The sequence below is a fragment of the Solenopsis invicta genome, chromosome 5 (assembly GCF_016802725.1).
Source record: "Solenopsis invicta isolate M01_SB chromosome 5, UNIL_Sinv_3.0, whole genome shotgun sequence".
NCBI lineage: Eukaryota > Metazoa > Arthropoda > Insecta > Hymenoptera > Formicidae > Solenopsis > Solenopsis invicta.
In genome coordinates, this window is record NC_052668.1 from 15,691,735 (window position 1) to 15,707,622 (window position 15,888).

Genomic DNA, 15,888 nt, shown 5'->3' on the forward strand with positions numbered 1-15,888 from the left:
TTTCCCCGTTTCGAAACTTTGAAAAAAAAAAAAAAAAAAAGGGAATTTATCGACCTTCGCCTTGTGCTTTATCTCGCCGACTTCTTTCTCCCCCCGAAGCGAACACGTCCTCGCATACGGCCCTCAGGCCCAGGGCCCCTGTCCTCCGCGAGAGATTTATGTTACTGACATTGAAACTAAATTACGCTATAAATTAACTTTAAATTCGTGCTTTCGATGCACCCCGACTTACCCGTCCCCGAGGCCTCATTCACCCAGACTTGGGCCCGTTCGTCATCGACTTTAGCGATAGCTCTGATTTTCTTTGCAACTTCTTCGTTTCACGTATGCGTAATTAAATGGCAGCAAATAAGACAAACATATTTCTGTCCAGAAAGAACAGTTTTGCTAAAGTATCTAAAAATTTAACTAGACACAGATCTGAAAATAATTTTGTTACATTGCATCAAAATAATTATGTAGGACGCTCAAACTGGTTATTAAAATGCCAAAACTTTTTGCAGCAATGCTTGTTATAATTGAACATCCGTTAATTACTTTATTGATTCGACAAAATTATTTTCAGATTTATATTTAGCTAAATTTTTTAATACTTCAGCAAAATCACTTGTTACACGTGAGATTGTCCTAATAATCTGTTAACGACGATTACAATATTCATTAACAAAAAGTGAATAAATTATAAATTACTTCATGGTTGCTCCGTCGACAATCGATGCCTCTCGAGACTTCACTTACTTTCAAAGTCCTTTGTTTTTACTCTGTTCTTGTGACATACGTAGTTCAGTATAACAGAACATTAACTTATAATCAAATTGTATCATGTTTCATAAATAAATCGCGAAATTTATTCAGCCAATTTATCGCGTACTCTAGGAAAATATTTCGTACTAAAAGTAGCCACTTCGGTATTAAATTTGCGTTAAGCGGCACTATTGAGTGAGTTAGTGTCATAAATCAGACCCAGTAGGAGCTAATAATAGCAGAATTTACGGAATCACAAACACCGCGCGAAACTGCAAACGCAATCAATCCGCGCTCGGAAAATTTGTCATTCTCATGTACCAGTTTGACCGCTCCAATTAAGGATAATCGAGATAAACGAGCGACGCGAGTTTATATGGGTTGCATCGCGCGTGCTTTATCACGTAAAAAGCGTTCCATTAATTACCGATGCCGTTCAATCGCCAATTATATTTACGTGTCGGTCTAAATATCACGATTTCCGAAATATTCCGCAAGTATTCGCGAAATTGTTAAATTAAATACACATCGAAGTGCACCTTTCTCTCTCATGAAAATTATTATTTTATAATTATTGAATTACTAAATTAACAATCGCGCTCTCTTTTAACGCCGACGTGTTTTCTTTGCACGAAATAAATCAAAACTAAATTTACGGCACGATACACTTCTTGCCGTACAAAGAATTGATTTGTTACGATTTTAACGATCGATTTTAATAGCGCTTTTAATGAGCCGTCCCGATGCGCTCGTCGGACCGTACCGAAATTTATGATCCCTCGTTGTACCGTAAGATCGTTATCGGTATAACTTCATCCGTCGTCACAGTCGATCCTGGATGCGTCGCGTGTTGGTCTATGCCGGATCTCTTTGACAGATCCGCATCCCGTTATACGGAGCCCCGAAGTTCCAATGTAATTTATGACTGTTGCGTGCAACGTGGATATACACAAATGCACGCGCTCGCACACATACACACATTAAATCGAGGGAAACAACTGCAATAGGTCCGAGACGATCGCGCTATTGGATACAATCGATTATATCCAATAAATCGCGCGTCGCAATCAAATGTCGCGATCGACTCTCTTTTTCTAAAATTGCAGTTGGTTCCCCCCCGTGCTCAAAGCTCGACTCTCACGCGGTGCGATACTGTTTATGTGTCGTCGGACATGAGAAATTAATTGCCACGTACGTTTGTATTTTTTTTTCTCTCTTTCGCAATTATTCTGAAACCTGTAAAACACGCGACAAACTGAGACACCTGTCACAAAGAAGTGTAAAATAATTCTTGAAATAATGGTACGTACGTTTCTCAGCTGTCAAAAACCGCCGTGATAGTTGAGAAATATACCATTATTTTAGGAATAATTTTACACTTCTGCACAACATATATCGGACAGATGTCTCAGTTTGCTAAATATATTGTAAGTTTCTGAATTGCAAAACTATTTAAAGCTAAACAAATAAAGCTATACATAGCAAATTTATTATTCTCGTTTGTGACGTCACGTACACAATATCGCAGTGTAAAACAGCCGAGTCTCGATAGAAGGGACAGTATATGGGATACGGCGGATCAAGGGAAATCCTGGATTGATAATAAGATGCTTTATTATAATAAAACAGAAGAATCAACAGAACGCGTGCGTGACCGTCAGGTACAATTTATCGTACGTAAACTTAACTGCACGCCGTGCCCACGTGCGAACGTAACGCCGAATGCTTACGTAAGGGTGATCGCGATGTCGCGCGGCCGCGCTCACATCGCCGAATATACATATAATTTATCTTTATATAAATAAATACACCGTATACGTGTATAATATGTATATATGCGTATACCTCCTATATATTATGTGTATGTGCGTGAGTACATATATTGCGTGTGAGTGCGCGTAACTTCGACTACGCCTAATTACGATTGCTACGAGCAAGAGGGTCGTGATAATATATGTATATATATAGTCTGTGAGCTGTTAGTACGTACGCGATATGTTTGGTAACTGGTAGGGTGTAAGACTAGTGTTAATGTAAGTTTCACATCGTAGCGCCTAAAGGCTAAATAGGGCGTTTTACGAAACGTTGCGGAAACCCTTCGAATCGAAGGCCGTTGGCATCCTCCCGTGCCCTGGTAGACACGGAAAAACGAGGGAGAAGCTCGCCATTCTCGTTTTATATCGTTCGCCTGTTTTTATGCTTCGCGTAATTCATTGTTCGAACGGAGAATTTGCCTGGAGGGTGAACGAAAAATTTTAACCGTGCGGGCGAGAGCGATGATATCTATGTGAGAACGACGAGAATCGAGAAATTTTGCTGCCGGGCGATCCGCAGCTGTCTACGACAAATAGGTAAATTCTATCGGGGCGGCGGTGTTTGTGCGATAAACAAGTAGATGATCGTGGTGAATAAAACGGAATTAAGGACGGTAAGTTCTGATGCAAATATTAGGCGTCAACTTGAAAAATAAATGCGTGTGAGACGGAGTGAGCATGTTCGAGCGATTGATTACGACGTTTGAGACACTTTCCACCTTCGATTTCTGTATCTAGCGCAATAAATATGATACTAAAGAGAAACCTATTCTTAACATCCACGAATCTATAAATTACATCGACGTCATACGCGTACAAGATGTCTTGGAAGCTTACAAGCTTTCTCTCGCGAGAGACAGATAAAATACGTATCTGCTCCAATATCGAGACTGTTCACGATAAACGATATACTTCTTTTTTTATATTATACATAAACTTTCAGCAATATTTTATCAAATTGTAAAAATAAATTTGTTTTTTTAGATCTGCGATGATCGTGTGTCGGACGTTGTAAAATTAAATAATAAAAAAAACGTCAATCTAATTCAAGAGAACCGTTGCCTCTAAGACATTCTGCATTTCTTTTGCTCAACTATGTTGTACGGTAAATAATATTATTGTATGCATATAGCACACACGATCGTAAGCTTCACGTTTGCGGCGCAATTAAATACGCGCATACCGGTCCAGAGTCGATCTGAGATGCTGCTTTACGCCCTCATTGATAGCTATGCAGGCAACGTTCCGCAATGATATCGCACCGCGATAATCGTAAAACGAGTTCGTTCGATATTTAGATTACGGAAGAAAGCGCGCACGCGAATCGAGTGACGCCATAAAACAGCGAGTGAAACGCGAATTCCAATTCGTACACTCGCTGCATTCGCGATCGCGATAACTGTCGTTGAGGACGCAAGCGGGTCGAATGCGCGATCGGAATCGTTGAACGATCGCTTATTCCGCACAGACGTGTAACACGTGTATGCATGTACGTATATATAATATTAAATATTACATTAATATTATATATACATAGATAGTTACACTTTTATATATTTATATATTTATATATGTAATTATGTATACTGGCACATATGAAATTGGCGCGCTTTTCACATCGTGGATGAAAGCGTGGCAGGACGTGAAGAGAACTGCCTGGTTGAGCCTCTGTTGTCTGGTGACAGCGAGAATTTGTTATCACCGCGAATAATAATCGTCGATCTCTATAAAAAAAGGCAATGAAAACGAACGTTGGAGCGACGATCACGGAGATGCGGAGACAGAGATGTTTCTTTTTGTTCTTTTTTTTTTAACGCATGCAATGACTATGAGAGACTGTGGTGAGAGGTGACCAAGAATTCGCGCTCCGAGCAGCGTGATTTTGTGAGAAATCTAAGAATGATCTTTTCTCTCAAATGTAGATTATATTCGAAAAGTCTCGAAGTGTAAAATTTGCATGGATTTGCAATTGTTCCACATAGCGCGCACGATAGTGAGTCATTGATGCGAAAGTGAAAAAGACGGTATTAATTATGTCGCTAATTGCTTTGGACTTTAATTGCTGCACGATTATGAGTCTCAATGCTAATCGAATTATAATTGTAACGTTCGTTGTTATGCAAGATTTTATGCACCTTTACAACACGTGCGAAATAAACTATAATAAAGGGAATAACCTATGTTAAGCAAAATATATAAATAATAAATTAAATTATATATATATATATATATATATAAAATTAAATCTGAAAATTAAATTATTCATGAACATGACGTACGTAATGAAATATAACAATTATAATAATTACATGTAATGGGCGTGATCAAGCATCAAATTATTTCGATCATTTAAAATTTAAATATAAATAAATAATACGATAAACGCACGCTCGTGTATCCGCTTACCGTAAACTTGTGTGTGTGTGTGTGTGTGTGTGTGTGTGTGTGTGTGTGTGTGTGTGTGTTTCCGTGTATTAACTCAATGTTATCTGCAAATCTATAAATAAATACATAAATTCGTTCAAATCATCCAGTATTAAAGAATATATATAGAGGCACTCAATATATCACGGAACGATAAATAAATAAATAAATAACATAAATTCTCAACACCTCGTCAGCATTGCTGTAGTTATACGTATCTCCCAACTCCATACTGGTGACTCCTATACTGAAAAAAAAAGATGCTGCGAGGGTCAGCCATGAAACCTCTCGAGTTCCCATCTCATACGCGTCGACATTTGGCCATCGATTTTCACATAACGACTTACGGTATGAACCGTACGTAAGCAACGAATAAATCGATCTCGTTCCTAAAAAAATTGCATCCCTACTGAGAACGGCGGTTACCCTTCCGCGCAACGCGCAATGAGGACTTCCACGTGCGGATATCCCCAGCTGCCAGTATCCGCCTGTCGAGCTTGTGCTTCCTACAAGAGAGCTGTCGCAAACAGCAAATCCTTAATTGATCTCGATGCTCGTAACCGAGTTGGACACGCGACGCTCGTCCTCCGCTACCGTCGATGGTGACACAGTGAAGCCGCTCAAACCGCTCTCGATTAGACTCATGAGACTCTCCTGACGCGAGGATACGTGTTTCTCGGCGCGCATCTTCTCTTCCAATTTTCTTTTCTCGGCGGCCAGGTCGACGGCGCCGTTCTTTGTATTTTCCCGAATCAGCTGTTCCAACTTTGATAGCTGCCGTTCGGTCGCACTCTCCACGATCTCATTGTTCTCCACAGGCATGCCATGTTTGCTCACTGTGGGTTTATAAGTTTTTACCTTCGAGTGACCCTGAATGATGAGATACATCGGGCCACGAATTGGTTTGGCCGGTTGCTTGTAATGGGAGAAAATCGGATCGGTAGTTAGACTTGGAACGGTCGTGGTTCGTGGTGGAATCGTCGACGATGGAACAGGTATCGTCTTCATCTTCGGAGTCTCCTCAGCATTGAGGATCTTTACTAATGGCGGCTGATCAGGTTTTGTGCTCTCATGATGATCCACGGTGTCCACAGTGGACGTGTACTCCATGGTGGACGAGATCGTGGGTGTAAATGACGGTGAAGTGGTCACGGTTGTCGCGGGTAATCGAGATGATTGTCGATAGTCGATTGGTTGCTTGTCAAATCCAGGAATCTGCGTGTTGAAAGTCGACGGCGACGGCGGATTGGTGAACGTCACGGGGAACGGTTGAGATAGTCGTTGAGCCTGTTCCATGTTAGACAATGGTACCATCATGTTGTTCATGGATGGGACATGCATGTGCGCCATAGGCGGCGACATGTGAGACATCGATACGGGTGACGATGGTCGAAAACCGGGACGCATGCTGCCGATGTAGTGCATGGTATTCGGTCTGGTCTGAGGACGCATCATGGACTGAGAAGCTGTCTGCGGAGGGACGTACACGTGCGAGGAACTGGCAACGTGTCTGGCAGGCAGTACCGGAACGGATGGCAGATGCGGAGACTGATGGGCAAGCTGCGAGGACGGTATCAACCTGTTCGGCACAGAGGAAGCGGATGAATGATCCTCCGACGAAATCGGCGAACTCGTTATCGCGTTTCTTATTGGCTGCGATTGAGACTTCGACGCTTGATAGGTTGTTTTTGCCATCTCGGATGTGGTGGGATCTTCCCAAGCGTTATGCGTCGTCGTCGGTGAATCCGACGAACTTACAGAGAAATTCTTCTCAATGTAATTCGTCGGCATTACCACAGCAACCGGACCCTTCTTCGCTTTATGCGTCTCCAGATCCATGATGTTGGACGGCGAATTGGCGACTACGATGTGCATCTTTTGCGAGGGTTCCGCATCGGTCGTAGTTTCTTCCTCCTGCTCACTTGAATCCGTGGTGGAGGCAGTGGAAGTTTGTGTGATGCTCTCCGTCGTCGAAGACGTAGCCTCGCTGCTAACCTCCTTCTTACCCACGACCACTTCCTCATTTTCGTTTTTACTCGCGTCCACAATGATGTTCGCGTTTTGGCCAACGACAACCTCGTGATTGGACGAGGCCGCAGCGTGATGATCGACCTCATAATGATCTCTGGAGTAATCCGAGGTCTGCCACGTGATCTGATTGACATCCAAAGGAAATATTGTGGAAGACGAAGTGGGTCCGTTATTGCCGAACCATCCGCCAGACAGAGTCTGCGTCGATTGGTATATTAAATTTGACTTCTCGAAAGACACGGACGGTGCAGTGGTCGCTTCGTATTTCGACTTTGTATTTTGCGTCGCGGACGGTACGTAGACGCTCTTGATAGTTTCGATCTTGCTCGGTGGCGCCTTCGAAGTGTAGGGTCTCGACGAAGGCGCGGGGGAGTAACGTCCAAAATCTTTCGCGGATGTTCCATAGTACTGAGTATCATGGAGGACGGGACCTTCTTCCGTCTGGGTACTAAACGCCGATGATGTGTCCGGATAACCGATTAGCTTGTCCTTGGATGTGCCGATGTTGAAATTGGTGGACGTCTCGGCCTTCTGAATCATGGGCGGCGGCATCATCATGGTATACGGCTTTGTCTTTTGATTGTAATACGGGCTCGGATAGTAACTGGCCGGCAATGACTGTAGCCTGTTCTGATTTCTATAGTCGACCAAACCGTTCCGGAAGCTAGTGGTGCGCACGATCTTGGGCGGTTCAGCGCCGGTGCTGCCGGTGAAGTCGTTCCTATAGGAGATCGAGTCCTGACTGCCGGTCCGCGTGAACTTGGGACCGTCCACGAACTTGAGGAACTGCTCCGGTATCTTCGGACTGGTCTTCTTCGCGGTCACACCCAGCACGAGGATGTCACGCTTCGACGATGGCTCCGTTGTGTGCTGCTGTGAATCCAACCAGTACTGCACCCTGTCGAGGACCGGCGGTACATAGTCGAAGGTCGGATTGTTCTTCAGAGGATCGCCGCGTCCCAACGGTGTCCACTCGTCATAATCCATCCTGGGGGAGAATATCCGCGGCCGGCTGTCATTCTGACCGCCTGCGAACAGAAATTTCGAGGGTCGTCGTGACCGATTAAAGCCGGCGAGATTTATCCCGGGTTAATGGCGCGGGAACCTTCGTCTCACGGTGACGCGCGAGAGACGTGTGAGAGGAGATAGAGAGAGAGTAGCCAATTATACTCGAATCGGCGCGTATAAACGAGAACTTGATACCTTGAGTAATGAGCCCCGTCGTCGTGATTAATTGTTCTTAATTTTATTATAGCCCTCTCATCTCGCGCCGCGCGCGCACTCTCTCGCGCGCGCACTCTCGCCCGATTGATTTATCCTACCGGCATTACTAACGTCTAGGCTGCATAAATTTATGGGACACTAGATGCATACACACACGAGTGAGAGGACAACCGCGGCCGGCACGATGAGATACGACAAACGCGCGCGCGCGCGCGGATGACTGTGTCGTATAAATTTATACGTTTCTAGAATGTGCGATACTGCACAGCAGCGAGCGTCGTCTACGCGCCTGCACTTTCGTTTAACATCATCGTCAAGCTAGACGACGTCGTGTACATGGCACGGACCATTCGATATCTCGGATATAGCTCCTCTCGTCACATAGCGATAGTCCAAGAGAATCCATAATAAAATTTGAAGACGACGACTGTACGTTATCTAAAATTACTTGTCCCCTTGGAGCGTTTACTATTAAATTGTCGAAGGTTAAAGCGGTAATGTATGTCAAGCGGAAAAATATTGTAAGGTGTTCTAACGAGTGCTCTTCAGTAAATGTTACGAACAGGCTGTTTATTCAAATTTTGTAAAAGAATTCCCTGAGAATTTACAGAAATTTTTCAATTTTCAAAATTTGGGATTAGAGAATTTTTTTATGTAGCTTTGAAATAAATTAATTTTATAATATCTTTTAATATTCGCTAATCATACCATCACACAGAAAAATCATTTTATTTTAGAACATTGAATTTAGGAAGGTACTAAAAATATATACGAGCTGAATATATATATAACGATCTGTCAGCAGTATAATTCTAATTCACTGGAAGTAAAGAACTCGAAATATAACGTCAATCTAGAATGATGTATAGTGTCTTCCATTGTTACTATTTTTTTTTTATAAAAACTGCAAGTCACAAGAGAATGTGGATAAGTGTGCCATATTTAGTGTTAATTGATTTTGCATTATCAAGATAAAATTATTAAAAATACAATTTTGTCAGAAAAAGATTAAATTTAAATTTAGAAGCACAATTTCCTATTTCCCCGAGTACCGATAAATCTTATAAAAATCTATAATTTTTACAGATAAGAATAAAATGTTCATAAATTCCAAGTTTTTCCGATAAATACCTAGAGCAGATAAAATCATAGTATTAAACTTGACATTATTACAGTCGAGAGAAGATGATATTACGAGGATACCTTTAGCAGAAGTCTTTTACTTGTTATTTCGCTTTTTCATATTTACGCGAAAAAAAAGAAATTAGGCTTTACCAAATAACTGTCCTATCCGATATGGCGAAAATCTTCCGCCCGACAGACAATGCCACTTTTGTTTCCGTGCGCGAACGAATGCGTGAGCCACCCAAGATGATAACGTTAAGTAGTCCATCCCCCCAGTACACATCCGCTTTCCTGTACGTCACGGAGAGCAGGAGAATCCTGTTACGAAGTTGCAATTCACGTCGCGTCGTATCTGGGGTTCCAGCGACATAGCGGGCACACGGACCCATCCCCGCGAAAACGATGAAGGCCCGTCTTCGCGAAGTAAAGAAAGAGAGTTTCTTAACGAAGTCTCGGCCGAGAGAGGAGGAGGAGCGCTTCTTTTCAACGTCGAAGGGTGACGTATGGGGCGCCTTCTTCGCTTCGCTTCGCTTCGCCCGAGTGTTGACGGACACGCGCATTTAACTGAGGCAGATATCGGTCGGCCGCGGTACGGTACGCTTATAACGATCGGTTATCGTCGAGCGTGATTGCTATCCTCGACGACCGTTCGTCAAGCACGGCAACGATCTGCCTCCCTTCGCGATTTATGAGAATAGCACGGCAATTAGGACTTATAATTCCCGGGAAGCCCGGAAGGCAAGGCACCTTCGCGGAAAGCTTCCCGGGAAGCCTGTCAGCGATTAATTTTGTAAAGTTTTCCAACGGCGCGAGAGAGAGAGAGAGAGAGAGAGAGAGAGAGAGAGAAGCACGCGATCATCTCGCTAGCACGTACGAACGTCAGGCGGTTAGCATTCACAAGTGGGCCGAGCTGTAAAAAGAATAATGACAAGGTTTTCATTTAATTCCCAGTCGGGACTCGACATGTAACGTTACCGTAATTGGCCATGAACGCTGTCGGATGTTGCTCGCGTACGTACGTACGTATGGCGTAAGGTTTCACGCGAGACCCGTACACGTGGACACCGAGGAAGACAACATACGCGCGGCGGATGTCGCCGCTCACATGCGCGCCGCGCTCGCATGTACGCCCAATATCTCGCGAGAAAACGTCCCGATAATGGCTAGTCGAGAGTACGCGTTTTCTCCGGCATTATCGAGGCAATCGACGTTTCTATCTCTACGGCCGGCGCCGTAAACGCGGTAGACGTCGGGCATTAAAGCGCAGGCCGCAGGTGCAGCCAGTTATGCGCGCGGCGATGCATAATGCGCCATATACGCGCTCCGCACTGACGGAAGTGCCGCTGACATCTCGAGTGCCGGAGAGCTCCGAGAGCCGAGAGAAATCTCACCGTCTCGTAATCGAGACGGATGTCTCACCCATGACAACATTTCAAATGGGAATACGAATTCTTAAGTATATCTTTCAGGAACTAACGCTAGCGTACCGCGCGATTAAGGCACGAGAGTTAAAATTTGAAAATTAATGAAACGTAAGTTTACGATGAAATTAATGTTAACAAATTTACAGATTTACACACGCTCGAGTCTACAAAAATATAAAAATCACGAGCAATATAAAAAGATTTCAAAAGTATATTTTTATTTTTCGTAATGTCGTCTAAAAAAATTCAACAACAAAGTAAACGGAGGAAGAAAAATATAAAGATAACGATTTCAATAATACGAAGCGTATTCGTTAATCGCATGGAACATCGTGGCCGTCATTCATTTTCCTTCCGGTGCCTCATTACGACGTATGAACGAGCGTTACGTCGGCAGGACGAAAATGCGAGACGCTACGTCGGAATGTCCCGCGGCTGCTGCACGGCAGCCGGCAGGCGCCAGTATTCCCCAGTCATGTCGCATAAATACACGTGTCATGCCTCGCGAATATATACGCGCACGATATATACGCGCACGACACAGGATACGGTCAGAGCTTTTCTGGCTCGTGCGCTCGCCGCTTCTTCGTCTCTCGTGTTACCTGTCTGCATAATGCACGGTCGGATCCGCGACCTCCGCAGTTTTGCGCGAGCATATTTCAAACGAGGGGACAGGTGACGCCTAAGTAATTTCTCGGGGAATATTATGTGCTAGGAGATTTCGTTCGAGTCCCTGCACAGAGCGAGAGCTCGAATCGGGTGAATCCGAGATTTAAATCTTCACCCATTGCAAATTTCATCGGTATCCCATCGCCAGTACATGCGCATATATGAATGTTAAATCCATCTTCTATATTTAATTCTTCTCCTTAAACTATGGAAATTTCACGATTTTTTCCTTCAATGTCGCGTAATTTATTACATCAACAAATAAAACATTTTTTAAAATAGTCTATGTTCGTAGAACTAATATAACTATATAAGTTAATACCAAATAAAAAATATAATAAAATATATTTCAAGTGATACTGGCATTCTCAGTGTATCCAGATCAAAAAGACGCGAAAAGAAACAGAAACTTACTTCAACGAATGCTAATGTTCACGATGCCGTTCGTCATTAAAGCAAATCGCGTCTGTTTGCTCGGATCTAGCTTTGTATTTAAAATTCATACAAAAACCCTTTCTATGCAACTACCCTTCGACAATATTTCATTTTGAGTTTTGTGCATCTGACGTCTCGTTGAAAAGCGAAAGACACCCGCCTCGGGGTTCAAGCGCAGCGCGACAGGAGCTATTTTGAGAGAAATGTACTGCAGGTTGACAACCGAGCAAAGATTCATTAAGCTTAAAAGACTTGCGAGTCGCGGCGCAGTAATGGACCCGTGGCGAGTTTTCTTCCTGGATTTATTTGTCGCGGTTCGCATAAACGTCATAAACCGTTGCCCGCCGGAAGCGCACGCATCGGCGAGGACGCTGCGAATCATAGAAATGGTCATTTATCTTGCATCCGTGTTTCCGCTACGCTTGTTCCCGGATTCTGTATCGAGCGGTGTTTCGGGTCGACGTTCTTCATCAAGGAATTTCCAGGTCCCTTTAATCATCGGTAGAGCATGGGTCGTGCGCGTCCTAAAAAATTCTCGACAGTCAAAAAAGGGCGGGTGCTACGGGCGGGAGAATGCATTCGGTGTAACTTCGTCCAAAAGGCTCACTTTTACGAGAGCACCGAAGAAGAATGCAAGTGGCGAGAGCGCACGGCGCGGCGGGCATAAAGTAAAAAGAAAAGTTCGGCGACGCTGGATGCAGATGCTAAAAGCGACGCATTATTCTCTCGCAGTTTTATACCGAGCTTCACGCGTCATTGTTTGAAAATGAAGTGAGATGCGCGCGGACTGAAGAAACGAGAAACGCGGGCCATGTCTCTCAGCTTCAATTGAGACAGACGTGAATACGAGCCGGCGAAATAAAATGCGGCGATTGTTACGAAGCTGCCGTTTTTTCCTATTATGCAAATGATCATTTCGAAGGCTCGTGCGAAATGTAAAACGAGATGATGTAATGCAGATGTAACAACGCAAGGTTAGGTTAACGATGTAGTATATGTAAAAAAAGAATATTTAACATTTATATTTACATTTAATTAAAATAAGATAATTACATTTGTTTTATATTTCGTTATATTAAAGATAAATAAATAAATAAATTTATTGATTGCATCGCGCTATGTTTCCTCTAATTTTTTGTTATTTATTTACTATTTTCTATTTTTTAAAAGAAATAAAAATTAAATAAATAAAAAATAAAAAATATAGAGGAAATTTATTTATCCATGATAGATTAAAATATAAAATAAATATCTAATTTCAAGTAAATATAAATGTTAAATAAAAAAATGTTTACTTTTTCTTACTATCCAAAATATTTATTTCAAATATTTTTTATACACATATTCTTCGCATATATAATTTTTCTATGAAATCTGTTTCGATTTTTCCCCAGTACTGGTAAAATCTCGAATTTGATAGATGATTGATAAGCTTCACATATTACATTGTACAACGTATCATTTATAAATGCTCGAATCCCTAAACAATACATTTATGTGACAAAACTCATTTTACACAAAATTAACTAAGATTTAAAGAACGGGTGTACAATTTATATTTTATTGTTAACAAATTCCTATGTTTATACATAACTGCATGTAATCTCGCAACGTCCACCAGGCACAATGCAAAAAAGGGAGCGGCAAAATCTCTCTGTAACCCGAACAAAGCGTGAGAAGCATAACATAGCTGCGATGCAAATGCATAAAGCCACCGAAAGCGTTATTATACTTTTGCCAGTGTGTGTGTGTGCGCGCGCGCGTTTATGTTGCTGTGGCGCGTGGGATTATTTTCCCGCTCGTTTGTACGTATTACGCTTATGCGACACATATTCCCGCATTCCCGTGCCGCTTTTGTCGCTGGGAAATGGTACAATGCCGAATGAAATCGAGCGTATAAAATGTGTGTGCGGTCGTATCTTCTCCCTTTTAATTTCTCCGTCTCACCGATATATCCCGTACGCACATTCGGGCACACCCTACCCTCCTCTGTTTCGCTAATTTATATCACCACTGGTTAATGTACCTTCGATTGCAATATTACAAACTTTTAGCAAAAAAAAAAAAAAAAAAATAACGGGGACATCCACCGGAAATTTAAAAGTCAATGATTTTGCTGTATTTATATTGATAACAGCGGGGACTCGAATGCCATTTTCTCTTTATAAGAGTTAAACTGTACAGTTTATTCATTGGGTTTTCAATTTTTGAACTGGCAATCAACATATAATTCGTGCAATATTTGCGCGATTTTCTACTTCGTTATTAATTCCACCGTGCTTTCATGTTTTATCTAATTTCTCGAAAATCCAAAAAACCTTTCCGTATTTCGCAAGCGAAATATCGCATAGGAAAGTGACCGGATGTCGATTACACGAACAATGCGCGACGGACGTTGTACACGTTCACGCTGCCGGCGCGACAAAAAGCGTAGACAAGGAATTAATCACGTTCTTCGCGGATTTTTCTCGCGGGTCAGCAGGTCTCGCGATGTACGAAAGAGGATGTCAGGTCGACGAGTTACTCATAACCGCATTCGACGGAGGAGTGCAAAGGTTAAGAGGGACGTTAAATGCAAAGTTGGCTATTGTGAGCGCGCGCGCTTTTATCGCGCGCGCCGCGCTTATTTTCTCGTACTTTTGTGTCAGACGTTGTTGTTTGAAAGTAGAACAACACTCGGCGAGGGACGGCGAGGGACGGCGAGACGAGAAGTCCGCCTAGGACGCCGTTTCCCGACGCGTTATCCCGACGCGACGCGAATTAAAAATTACAATTCACGCGGCGCGGCCTCTCTCACACGTAAATTTTCAGCGATCGCAATTTAACGTCGAATTTTCCGCGAGCCTTGGCAGTTCAATTATCCCGTACTATTATGCAAATAAGGAAATTTAAATAAATTAAAATGTGCTGCAGTAATTTATACAAAGTGAAGTGGTACAATTACATGGGACAATTCTAAACAAATACGATTTTTGGAGTCCAAATTTGATAAATCTGATTTCTATGTCTGATCCGCCAATCATTTGTTTGTTAGTTTTACTACGTAAAATTATGTGAAAAGCTCTTCTTTTGAAAAAAAAAATATATATAATTTCGAATAGTGTAATGATATTAGTATTTAGTAACAGTATTATTTCTCTTTTCATCAATTTCTCTTCTGCTATTATATCATTAAAAAATCAGTTTATTTGTGGAAAATACAAATTATACTACGCTTCAGTATTATTCAATTTCTACTTATTGCGGTACACTTTCAAACACTTTCCTAGAATAAAATAAATCGCGACTTTAATCTTATCAATAATAATTTTATTTTTTATATTTATGTGTAAACTAATTCATATTGCAAACTTTCTAATTACTAAAGTTTAAATGTTTAATTGTATTTTATATTAAAAAAATATGTATTAGGAAGTTCGAAATTGTATCATCTTACTCAATTTGTAATTTTGAATTAGAAGGATGCAGGTAAATATTCAAAAATTTACTTCTTCAGAAAACTGTTGCAACTTTGCATCTAGAATCATGAATACGCTCTCCCGGGATTAATTTAATAAATTAATAAAGATAAAGTCAATCAAGTTGCAACTTAAATAACGATATTTAGATTGATTTACATGAACTAGTTTCACTTCAAAATAATATATAAATTAATCCTATAGATTTTCTACGCCTTTCAGTGTAAACAATGCAGATTTGTTTCGTTAACAATCATGCATAGAAAACTTGATTAATAATTTTTTGTTCACTTCTTTTCGTTGCAAAAAAGTGTACTAACCACTAGACCAAAAACTATTCAATTGTCAATATGGAAGCATGTGTCTCTGCGTTGCAAACACACAAGTTAATCGAAGATCATCCGGCCGTGCGCGTGCGTGCATGCGTGTCTTTTAACGCCGAGTAGAATGACCCACTGACCCGCCCCACTGATACGTGCATGGAGACGACACGCGTATGCAACGTGTACGCGTGACGTGCAGCTAATTTTGATCAAGATT

The 15,888-nt window shown here is 41.9% G+C and overlaps 1 protein-coding gene across 2 annotated transcripts in view; it reads right to left on the reverse strand.

Moving 5' to 3' along the window:
• Positions 1–2,340: 2,340 nt before the first annotated feature.
• Positions 2,341–15,888, reverse strand: part of LOC105198562 (flocculation protein FLO11) — a 65,140-nt gene continuing 51,592 nt past the window's right edge. For both annotated transcript variants that reach the window (XM_011165311.3, XM_011165312.3), the window contains one exon: positions 2,341–8,041. In XM_011165311.3, the coding sequence (XP_011163613.2) occupies positions 5,520–8,041 (2,522 nt within the window). In that variant the 3' untranslated portion in view covers positions 2,341–5,519. The remainder of the gene's footprint in view (positions 8,042–15,888) is intronic.